A 12,692-nucleotide genomic window follows, 5' to 3' on the forward strand; every position below is an offset into this window, starting at 1 on the left:
CATATATCTTCCCTATGTGAACTCTCGAGAGAGACTGAGAGTTTTCCAGCCCTGTGATTGGCTTATCAGGAGCGTCGTAAGGGACTGGCCTAGACATCAGATACACGGTTGATGGGAATCTACTATAGTAACACCCGTTAGGCCATCTCTTCACACGTCCACACTACAGAAATCAAAGCAGCGTCTGTCCCTTTCATTCACCAGCCAAGCTTTGGAAGTCACAGAGCTAAAGAATAAAAATCTTCATGAGCGCCTCTGTGGCGTGGTCGGTATGCGTGTTGGCGTGCCACCTCGTTGGCTGCGATTTCGTTTCTCGGGCATTCCACTGAATGGTTAGAGATGTGTATTTCTGGTTATAGAAGTTCACTCTCGACGTGGTTCGGAAGTCATGTATGAAGCCGTTGGTCCCGTTGCTGAATAACCACTGGTTCCATGCAACGTAAAAACACCAAACAAACAATAAAAATCTTCATATACGTCATAGTTACGTTAAGAATATGTTGGTAGCAAGAAATGTATATCACTATTACAAATTTCTTGGCCACAAGCAAGGCTTAGGGAGGTATCCTACTTTCAGGGCTGTACAAGACGAGACCTTAAAGGTAACCCACTACAATATGAATACCAAACTGTAACAAAATGATACTATATAAATGCAAGCATGAAAATTATCATAAAGACCCGTCCACACTAGGCAACATTGTTTACAAACTGTTTGCAAACAATGTTTCCTAGGGAGGACAGGCCTTAAAAAAGGTTCATTATAGGGAATGTCCATTAGACCTAAGGAATTATGGGGAATGTCCATTAGACCTAAGGAGTTATAGGGAATGTCCATTAGACCTAAAGAAACAGATGCGCAGAATGAAAAGAAAAGATTGGTTGTCCTGGTAGTTGGTTACAAACGGAAAACTTTTTATGACGTACATGAAACACCAGAGCAATGTTGCATGATCCTGAATGCTTGTGAAACAATAATAATAAAACACGCTTTTCGAAATGCCACAATGACTGATAACTTGAAGTGCCTCTCATCGACCCGATTATAGAAGTAGACGTAACGTAAGCATTCCCCAATTGCTAGAAAATAAAAGAGGATGATTTTGGACGTGAAAAGGGTTCATTAACCTAACGTACCCGGCATTCTAGGGCGAGAGACAGATATATAAGGGAGCAGGGTGGCAGTTGGTCTTCAGTCGTTGTGGTGCAAAGGTAACGGCGCCATGACCTCACCGAGTTCCTTGTTGGTTATCGGCCTCTTGGCCACAGCCAGTGCCGGTAAGACTCGTTTTTTTTGTGTGTTTTGCGCGAAAAAGAATGTGAGACTCGCTTTGTGTGTTTCATGAGACAAAGAATGTAACCGTTGCTTTGTGTGTTTCACGAGGCAAAGAATGTAAGACTCGCTTTGTGTGTTTTATCAGGGAGAGAAAGTTAGACTCGTTTTGTGTCTGAACACTGGAAGAGAGTCTCTTTGCGTCTATTAGCAAAGGAAGAAGGAAAGATTATTTTCATGTAAAGAGAGAGAGAGAGAGTATGAAGTCATTTGAATATATATATATATATATATATAGATATATATATCATATATCAAATGAACATTTAAAGAGTTACCTAAGATTTGGGAGCGAGAGAGGATAATAGTTACAATCTTGTCTGTTCTACATTTACTATTATTCTCTTGTCACGATCGCCGAAGAAACCAGCGCGCTTTTCACTTGTTTTTTTTATTTTCTCAGTCAGCACTTTCACCGTAACTTCTTGCAGCTTCTGAGAAACGACGAAAGACAGTCACTCTCCTCCTCCTCCTCCTCCTCCTCCTCCTCCTCCTCCTCCTCCTCCTCCTCCCCTCCTCCTCCTCCTCCTCCTCTGCTGAGTCAGTCACGCCTCCTTTGAGTAGGAGGTTTCAAATCCTCACACCTGACTCAGCTCCTCATTCGAGGGGAGTGGAAGCGGCATTTATTCGTTCATTCATCCACTGACATGAAATGAAAACCTCAACAACAGCACATGTGGTTACTTTACATACATAATGACACACACTTTGATATAAAAAAATTTCATTCTAACCGTATTTTAACATTCCTCAGCCCCCTGGTCAGCGGACGTCCCGAGCTGCGCCCACGAATGCCCCATCGCCGGATCCCAGAAACTTCACTACGCCCCTGGCAACACCTACTCCTATTCTTACACCGGGAGATCGGAAATTCACTTGAAGGATGTCGAAGGCGGAGTCTCCCAGATGGAATGGACCTCGCAAGTGGACGTGACGTGGGTGAACCCGTGCGACATGGCCATCACCTTCAAGAACCCGTCCTTTGGGGGAGCCAGTGGTAAGGAAAGAATGAGTCTGCAGTTGAAAAACAGTCACTCGAAGAATGAAAGACATGTTGAATTCTTGGGGAGTTTCAATGCTTCTTAATGATTCCGATAGGTACTGACTTTATAGAATGTCACTTCTACTCCCTGGCAGGAACCCCTGAGGCTAGCTTCTTGACTCGATACCCAATGGTGGTGGCCATCTTGGATGGGCGCGTTAGTCACGTATGCAGTCATCCTGATGACGATACCTGGTCAATTAATCTGAAGAAGGGCGTCGCATCAGCTTTCCAGAACTCGTTGCCATCAAACTCTTCAGTTAACACAGGACTGAACTTCACTGAGGTAATCTTAAGGATATATCTTGCGGATTTCTGTGTAGCACTGGATCCATTTCTTTATCGGCGAAATAAATTTTAGCACAGTACCTCTTTTAAAAAAAAAGAAGTCATCCAAATCAATCAAATGTTTATTAAAAGCCAGTTTCTCTTAAAATTATACCATTTATACTCCAGAAACTTAACAGGCGTAGATTAATCATTTTTCTTCTCAGCAGAGTTTGCAAATAAATGTGACAAGGAAATGCTTACTGAAAATAATTTTGAGTCTCTCCAATTTTCCAGACCGATGTTACAGGGCAGGGACCAACATTATATAAAGTGCGAAATGAGGGAGGAAAGGTTATTATTGAGAAAACCAGGAACCATCGATTCTTACAAGAACGATTCCCAACCCAGTCTGAAACACCGATGTCTTGGATTAAAGCTCCTCTCCCAGTGCAAGACTCAAAAAGCAAATGTAGGCAGGAATTAACAGGAGGTATTTACACTTCAATTGTATGTGAAGATAGGAATGTCATCAAACCAGCCATTGGATCCTACAAGTACATTGAAGCTAAACAGGAATCCAAACTCCAGTTTCAGTCAGAATCCCCTAATGACCCCACAAGCTCTTTCAACCCTCAAAGGCCATTTGGTTCACAGAAGTTTACTGTTCGACCATGAAACACTTAAGAAAGATCCCAGATTGGTCCCACAACTAGAACAGGCTCTAAAGCAGGTATGTGAAAAAACAAAGCTTGCTGTTGAAAAGGATGCTGCACTCTGGGTAGACAAGGCTATCCATCTATTGAGACACGTTCCTGAGCAGGCAATCGAAGAAATGCTGCAAAAGGTCAAAGGTGGAGAAATTTGCAGTGAAAAGCAGAAGATGGAAAGTCTCTTCTTAGACATCCTAGCTTATGTCCAAGAGCCCAGTACTGTGAAATTTATGGTAAGGGAGATGACCAGTGGTCAGACTACAGGAGGTAGAGCTGCTCTTTACACTGCAGCCCTGTATTTTACTCCCAGGCCTTCACTTCATGCTGTTGAGGCTGTGAAACCTTTGCTTGAACATTGTGAGCGATTCCCCATGGCCTGTCTTGCAGGAGCTACCATGATACATACATATTGCAGGCATCATTCTCATTGTCAGCTAGAGTCTCCAGTACGACAGGCTGCTGAAACTCTGAGTCGCAAAGTCCAGGAACACTGCTCTTCTCGTGGGAGTGAGGAAACTGAAAAGGCTTGCCTAATTTCACTGAAGTCTCTTGGTAATATGGGTGTAGTGAACTCAGAAGTAGCAAGAAATGTCATCAGTATTATTGAGAAACGAGAGCTTGAAGATGTCATTAGGGTTACTGCAGCTCAGGCATTCAGGAATGCCAAATGTGAACACGAGGTAAGATTTTCTTTTACAGTTAAAATTTCCTATCCCGATAAAATTTTTGATAGATTTCCTCTAAAGAGGAACGAACAGTACAGTCATTGTGTCTAATGATATGTGTTATCTTTTCCTTAGCCCACAAAACAACTTGTGAGGATTGCTCTTGATCCGAAGAAGAAGACAGAAATTCGTATTGCTTCTTACTTGGCTGCAATTCGGTGTGCAGGAAATGAAGACTTGGCGAAGATCTCGGAAAAGATCTCGAGAGAAGAAAATACCCAAGGTAAGTTTATGTTATATAAAAGATAAAAGTACTTTGATATTATTTCTCATTCTATTTAATACTATTACTATAACATTAATTTTAGTAGATACTCATATAATGCATTATGATATCAGTATAACTAACATCAGTTGCCCTTGATGTAGCTACATTAGTTTTAACTGTTGCTAAACTACTAATTGTTTGCTTTGTCAGATAATATTTGGTCAGTTGAGTCATGTTGTAAGTTTTCATATATTTGACTTAATATACAGCTAGTAATGTTAACATTACTGAAAAATAATAATGACATGAAAAAAAACAGAACTAATCTCAACCATTCCCTAGTATTAATGATGAAAATAACCTCTTAATGATTACAAATGACTTCTACATACAGGGGGTACACCATTAACATGATTTAGTTATAAGCATCTACTATGCGGGGAAAATTCAAATTCTTCAGTCAATAAAAGCTGACCATGAAATGCTTTCACAAATGAATGTTGTGATAGGACATTGTGATCAAACATGTCAAAAATTTAACCTCATATTTTTCTGTTACCATCAGTACGTGGATTCATCCTTAGCCACCTATGGAATCTTCAGGAATCCTCAGCCCCTCACAAGGAAAGGCTGAGGTACATACTATCAAGCATCTCTGTGCCATCCAATTTCTCACTCGACATCAGAAAATACTCCAGGAACATTGACCTTTCCTATTATGCTCCATCCTTTGGTGTTGGGGCCGGTGTAGAATCTAATATCATTTACGCTACCAGGTCATTCATTCCCCGATCATTCAAAGTTAACGTAACATCTGCTCTTGGAGCAACTCCAGTCAACCTCGGAGAGTTTGGTGTTCGAGTAGAGGGTCTTGAACCTATCATAGAAAAACTATTTGGACCAGAAGGATATTTCCAAAAATCTTCCTTACGCCAGATCTTCAGGGATGCTACTGAATATGCTGAAGAGAAAGGAGCTAACATCCTTGAACACTTGAAGGAAACATTCAGGGAAAGAAGATCAGTTGATTTGTCTACTCTCTCTCACTTCTTCAGCCAAGTTTATGGTGAGCACTCAATGAAAAGGCCTCGTGCAGACTTCTTTGCTCGCATCAGTGGCCAAGAAATAGCATATGGCTCACTGACAAAGAAAATGTTTGAAGGTGTCAGTGTTGATGGATTAATTGATAAGGTCTTTAACCTTATTGAGGAAGCACTTAATAAAATGACAGATGTGAATGCTAATTCAGCAAGAGTACTTCAAGTCGACTTTGATCATTACCTACCAACAATTCATGGTCTTCCTTTACGATTGAAACTGAATGGAACAGCCGTTGTTGGCTTAAAGATGGAAAGTAGACTTAACAACCTTGGAAGCAGTTCTCCAAGCATACTGAAAGTAAAGCCAAGTCTTTCAGGAAAAGTAAATGGATTCATTGGATTTGATTCCTTCATGGCAAAATGTGGTGTTCGCTCGGTGAATCGTATTGCTAGCAAAAATGGACTTTCCCTCAATATTAAAGGAGGAGAGAGATTTGAAATTGAGCTAGATATCCCAGAGAAAATGGACTTTATTGATATTAAAAGTGAAAATTATCTAATGAAAGCTGTTAAAGGACAAGGTGAAACCAGAATTAGTCCTCCTGGAGTCAGGCTATCTGAAGTCCACCACCAGAATTGCTTCCAATCTTTAGAACATCAACTTGGTTTGAAGGTATGCTATGACCTGAAATTCCCAGACCTACTCAGAAGCCATGGGTTACCTCTTGGACAGCTGTTGGTTGCAAAAGTAACTGTGGAAAAGTCTGAACCCTCTATGAAAGGCTGGAGGTTAACAGGCAATGTCCAGAACAGGCCAGAAAGGAAGGAAGTGAAAATGCAGATGGAAGCTGCTGAATCATCCTCACCAAGAAAGGCTGAAGTACACTTTACATCCTCGGTGGATCAGGGTCTTCGGAAGATAGGGGCATCGGTGTCATCACAAGCATCTGGAGGATACAAAGTAGAGCTCAAGACCAAACACGAAGAAAGTGAAAAGCTACTGGAAGCCAATGTCTACAGCAGTAGAAGCCAGAGTTTCAGTCCTGAGACACAGGTTTTGGAGGTCAAGTTGGCAAGCAAGTACAATGGCCAGGAGTCACAAGTGGAAGTGCTGGCAAAGACAAAGAATTCTTTGAGCTCCTACATTAACTATCACTTTGAAGGTAATTAAATTTATTGCGTAGAAAAGTATTCAATAAAATATTTTGTGTTCTATCTCAATATAATATAAATATCCATAGAAAATTATGGTATTTTCTTTACTATACAATTTCATTTTGTTCAATCTTTAAGTGCTATACTTTGATCATATACTGAAATTTCTTTGACCCACCATAGCTAAACCAAAATTTCATTATTCTTTAAAGAAAGAAACCATAATTTCACTGTTCTTTATCTTGCAGTGCTTGGAGACATAGGATACACCACATCAACAGGAATTCCTTACCCAAGACGTCTTCACAAATTCATCCTTATGACTCAAGTGAAAGATTTTAAATTGGTTTCAGCTTTAGAAAAAAAGAGTGATTCTGAATATGCTACTACTTTGAAGGTTGGATCAAGGAGTACTGACCACTTTGTTATTGAAGCAACCCATAACATTCAGGAAACCTCTGAAGAAGGCATTGCCATGAAGACAGTTGCCATTGGTAAGTCACATAAAATTCTGGAATTTATAGGAAGATATAAATCCTGCTTTAGATCAGGGAACTCTGGTGGCATTTTTATTACATCCATTTTTATGCTTTCAGCTAAGTCAGAAAGTGCCCAGTACAAAGCTGTTTTTGATGTGCACAACACGCGAGAAAAATTGGGAACTTCACTACAAGTTGTCCGTTCTACAGAAGGAGCAAAACTAATTGAAGTTGAAGCCATGCTTTCTAGGTCAGGACAGTCACACAGTTTAAAATTCCAGGTACTATAGTATTTTCTTTTTATTCAGCTTTAATACCATTTTCTATGAAATAGTTATATTTCAAACTAGGAAAGTACTGGTTATGATTGTTATTTATAAGCTATTTTTATATACGTATTTCTTAGTTTTGCTCTCTTCATCTTTTCAGATGGACATGCCACGTTACACAAGAGCCATTAAATTTGAATGTAAACTGGAAGACCAAGGCAGCCATCGTTACCAATTACAAACAGCCCTAAGGCTTGGAAGCCAGGTTGTTTTACAAGCTGATGGGTCCTTAACTGCAAAATTCATTCCTAGCATGAAACAACTTCAGTTAGCTTTGCGAGTGCAGACTTCTGAAGGAGAACCTCACATTATCTCCACAACTTTCATATTGGCCAGAAACAAACAAGAACTAGGTTTTGAGCTGAAAGATCAACAGCAACAAATCTTTGCGGTCAGGTGGGATGTATCTTCGGAGAGCAGCGAAGAAACAAAGGCTCACTTTAAACTGATGATTCAAAATCTCATTAACAACAAGGTAGATGCCATTATCAGTAAAAGGAATATTCAGGTAAGCTTTAGTAATGTTGTCAAGCATACAAGCTCTTCACACCATGTAAGAGGCTTTTCAGATGTTGACATCGGAAACCAGAGAGTCAAAACCGAGCTCAGCTGGGATGTTGACAGAGATCCTAACCAGAAATTGAGTATTGAAGCCATGATCATTGGAAGCCCATCTTCTCCCCATCAGACTATGGTTCAGTAAGTTTAATGTTCAAGAGCATTTCCAAGTTTTTGGTAAAAATAATGTTTTAGAATGTTTTACTTCTGAAAATCAAATAATGATTCTTATACCTATTACATAAAGTCCTTATTCTGTTTTCAGTGGCACAGCAACCTTTGTGGGTAGGACTTACAACTACAAAGCTGAATTAAGGCGGGGTGATTCGCAGCCTTGGTTACTAGGAAAGAAGGACATAGTGGTTGAAGTCACTACTCCCTCTCACAGAACCTATACTTTTGATACAAATTTAGATGTCGAAAAACGGCCATCCAGCGCAACAGCAAGGGCTCAAATACGGTACAAGAACCCAGAGGGCAAAGAATCCTCAATATCTTCTGATATTGCTGCTGAACACCTTGGTAGGCCCTATAACTTTAAAATGAATGCCAAGGCTAACTTCATCTCCCCAGAAGGACAGCATACAACCATTTCTCTTGAATCTAAACATGAGTCCACTGAAAATCAACGGGAAGTCTTAGCAAAGGTAAATATAAAAAAAAGATTTTATTATTCTTTCATAAAAGGAGTTAGGTCCTAAGAATCAAACTTTTAAAATGTCTTGAATGCATATTGACTGTAAATAGTATACCTGCCTAGAGATCCACCTGATAAATAATTAAATTGAACTATCAAGGGAAGAATTTGGAGGCATTCTGAGTTCTATCCAATCATAATCACAGAATGTTCATGTTTTGTACATTTCACTAAGGGGTACCTCATTCATTTTAGCTCTCAAATTATCATTCATCCTAGCAGTCATTTCCAAACTGCTTCAAGAAAATCTCGAAACAAGAAAAAACTCACTTATTTCAACTCACATAATGTTTCCAGGTGGATGTCAACTGTCCATCATTGAGAAAGCCACTGCAAACATCCCTCACTTTATCAAATCAACCAAGTTCATACACAGCTAAATGGATGATTGACGTTACATCTCCATCTGATGGTGCTCAGTATGATCTTAAAGTTTCTCCTGAGGGTGTACAGTCCCTCAAGATTGGCTTTGACTTGAAAGAAATTGTTGCCCTTCTCAAGGCTGCTCATAGACTAGTCAGTGCAGGATCTGGCCCCTCAGAAACAATGGGCAGTGCTAAGTATCTTGTCATGTACGAGAGGCCAGAAAAATATTCTCATAAGATTCACATCCATTCCCCATCTAGACACATGGAGGGAGAAGCAAAGTACTCTCCATCAGAGTACAGAGTCACCTTCCATCCTGAAAGACACAGGAGTGACAAGAGGTATGAGCTGGCTTTCACTTCCTCTGAGAGGTCTGGCTCTGGGGAAAGAGAGAACAGGTATGAAGGCCGGTTCCATCATCCATCACTAGATAAAGAAAGGAGAATAGAGTTTGCATACACACAGGGTGAAGAGAAGACACAGGGAACATTGGACCTGGATATTTTCCCAAGATCAGAAGACAAAATTACTGGCACACTAGAGTCCACTAGGATTGCACGCAACAGTTGGAGAGTAGAAGCATTATTGTCAGGGAAAGTAAGTATACTTAGGCTAAATCTCTGGACATTAGGAAAAAAATTATTCTGTTACATTTTATTGCAAAATATAAAAATTAGAATAATTTCTCTGTTCTAACTTCCCATTTATGTTCACAACTACAGGTCCTCAAGGTTCATCCAAAGGTCATAGTAAGTGCCTCTTATGCTCACCACACTGTTGGCTTTGATCTAATGTTTAAAAAGTCTCCATCGGAGAGGCCATCTTTCGTTGTCTCTGGAAAATATGACCGAAGCTTTGGAAGAAACGCTGCTGTAGCATTCACAGTGAGAACTGAGGGAGGCCCAGTGGTAGAGATGTCTGCATCTTTGAAACCTAAACAAGAACCTTCATGCAATGGTCTGAAAATATCTGCTAAGACGTATATTTCTGTACTTGGAAAGTATGACCTTTCTTCTGAACTCTGCAAACCTGGATTTGCCAAAATTTCTTTGTGGAAAGAAGGCAGCAACAAGCATGTTATTGCTAGGGCTGGGCTTCTAGCTATAAAGGATCTCGAGTTTAGCATCTCAGAAAAAGATGAAAGACGGCAAAAGGAAAGCCACATTGCTATGGCGAAAATCAGCCTTGTTTCTCCAACTCTCGTCAATGCAGAGGGGAAATGGAGAACTGAAAAGGTTTCTGAATTGTTGGTAAGCATTGTTTTATTTATTTTAGATAAATTTTGTTGTATAGATACATACTCATATAGAAATAATAGCTATTAATTTAACCTTAGGCACTTAATGTTAGTCGCTAAAGTGTATAAATAACGGATCACATAAGAAAGATATCAGAAAGATGAAGAATCATTTAACCTGACTTCGTGTTTTTAATAGGAAAGACAGCATACTTTCCAAGAACAATCTCAAAGAAATCTTGCTACTTTCCTCACTGAATTGTCTTCCTGAAGCTAACCTAAAGCAATTCTGAATATGAAATGCTAAATTATGCTTTCTTTCTTCTAGGATGCTTCCCGTGAAAAACTGTCAAGGGTATCTTCAGGGCTGCGGTCATGGGTCAACCATCAGGAGCAAGAAATTCTTCAGCTTTCTGGATCAAGCAGCCCTACGTCAGAAACGGCAAGACTATGGCATGAAGCTAAAGAGGAAATTAACCGAATCCATTCTGATTTAACATATGATGGATTGATACCTTCTAGGGAGACCCTTGAGAGGTGGTGGAATTCTCCTTCTCTCCATAAGATAATTGGTGTCTACAAGGCCCTTTGGTCTCAGGTGGATGAACTTAAGAGGAAAATATATGAAGCTGTGCCTAACACTGTCAGATCTCTGAAGCATCGCTTCTCAGGTCTTACTGAAGTTGCAAATGGAGGTTTGTTAGTCAATGTTCTTAAGTGAAAATATTTTTTTCCAATTTTTGAATGTTGTATGGCTTAATCCAGGGCGTTGATTTTTTCCAAGTTTGAATGTCTATGGCTTTAATCCAGGATTTTGTTTTGGGACTACAGTAATTTAGTTAGATAAATGATAAACAGAACCACTGGGTCTGATCGTTTCTAACTTGTTTCTGATGAATGAGATCATGTTTTCATCTCTTGCATATTATAATGACTGACTACCAATTCACAGTTGTTGTTGGAGGTGCTCGCTGGGTGAAAACCGGAGAAATGCCTGAAGAGATCAGGCGCCTTACCGAAGACATCAAGAACTCGGCCCTGCTCAATGACATAGAATTTTGTTAACTGACATAGTATCGATGTTTGGAGAGGGAAAGGACTCCATCTTCGAAATTTGGCATAAATATAAAGATACCCTATTAAAGGATTGGGAAAACATAATGAAAGACCTAGGACGCAATAAGAGAGTTCAAAACACAGCAAACTGGATCGTCAATGACTTTAATGTTGTAAGTTTTTAAAATACTAGGTTTACTGGTTTGTTAAAATAATCTCGAAGACTTTGTGAAGCACACTGCTGTTCTATAAGTTAATTACCTAATAGAGATTTATACTTATTATTCTCTTCCAGGAAAGGTTGGTAACCCAGGAAATTGAGGGAGTCCTCAATAAAGTGATCCAGTCTTCTTTACTTTCTTCAGTCCAAATTAGAGGAAGCCACGTGGAAATGCAAATTCCTCTTCGTCGGCCAGTCAATTCTCTAACAACCGCCTTGAAGAACATGTTGGTCAATCCTATCCCTGTTCCTGAGAACATTCTTCGCCTGTATGAAGCACTGACTCTCCGCTCTACTGATTACTTGTTGTGGTCTTATTACACTTTCTTGCCCAGACATGTCACGGACCTGCTACCTCCTTACAAGCGCACTGCCGTTATTGTAGATGGCACAGAGATTTTGACCTTTGACAGAGCTGTTTTGAGAGCTCCTCGTGCTCCCTGCAAGATACTCTTGGCAGCCTTTGACTCACTCGCACTTACCATGGAAAATCCTCATTCTTCACAATCACCCAAGGTCACCCTCAAAGTTCATGGCACTACAGTCACCATTCATCCTGACCATAAAGTTACTGTCAATGGAAGAGAAGTTAGCGGTGAGGAGGAACATGCTGGTGATGTCAAGATTGTGAAGCGCCAAGAAAAAATCAAGGTCATGTCTCATTACTTGACGGTCCGAGTTTACCCAAGGAACAATGTCATCTCTGTCGAAGCGTCTGGTTGGACCTTTGGCCAAATCGCTGGTCTTCTCGGTACTTACGACGGAGAGAAGGCCAACGACTGGCTTACCATTCAGGGCACACGTGCGGCCAACCTCCAGGAACTGGTGAGATCATGGCAAGAGGACCAGAGCTGCCAGACTCCACACGTTGCTCCCTTGAGTGAAACACCGGTTCCACCACTGAGGTACCTGCAGTGCAAAGCGCTGCTGAACATCCGCTCCCGCTGCACACCCCTGGTTCAAACTGAACCCTTCGTAAAGATGTGCCTGACTGCAAGGAATGCCTGCGATGCTGCCAAGGCTTACAACGCCGTTTGCTCTAACAAAGGAGTCAAGGATGTCTTCCCCCCAGCCTGCTAGGATTCCAGTCTTCCTTTTTTTTTTAAGTGAACTCTGTTGATGAAGAAATCTTTAGATTTTTGGTTTGTGGAATATCGAAGTTAAACGCTGCATCATGAAAATGCAGACAAAAAAAGTATTTTGAGCAAAAGAACAAAAAATGTACTAAAAACAATATACAATGAAAATAAATAAAAATATAATAGCA

The 12,692-nt window shown here is 40.3% G+C and overlaps 1 protein-coding gene across 1 annotated transcript; it reads left to right on the forward strand.

Annotated features, from left to right (window-relative positions):
• The first annotated feature begins 1,119 nt into the window (after window positions 1-1,119).
• Window positions 1,120-12,692, forward strand: LOC135197165 (vitellogenin-like). The gene is given in 17 exon segments (XM_064224144.1): window positions 1,120-1,278; window positions 2,088-2,330; window positions 2,471-2,661; window positions 2,940-3,263; window positions 3,265-4,035; window positions 4,156-4,303; window positions 4,854-6,491; window positions 6,732-6,977; window positions 7,080-7,243; window positions 7,392-7,990; window positions 8,115-8,496; window positions 8,844-9,509; window positions 9,635-10,162; window positions 10,478-10,844; window positions 11,102-11,203; window positions 11,206-11,378; window positions 11,501-12,692. Coding segments are annotated over 17 exon segments (7,602 nt in total). The 5' UTR covers window positions 1,120-1,223; the 3' UTR covers window positions 12,506-12,692.

This window comes from Macrobrachium nipponense, chromosome 18 (genome assembly GCF_015104395.2).
Source record: "Macrobrachium nipponense isolate FS-2020 chromosome 18, ASM1510439v2, whole genome shotgun sequence".
Classification (NCBI taxonomy): domain Eukaryota; kingdom Metazoa; phylum Arthropoda; class Malacostraca; order Decapoda; family Palaemonidae; genus Macrobrachium; species Macrobrachium nipponense.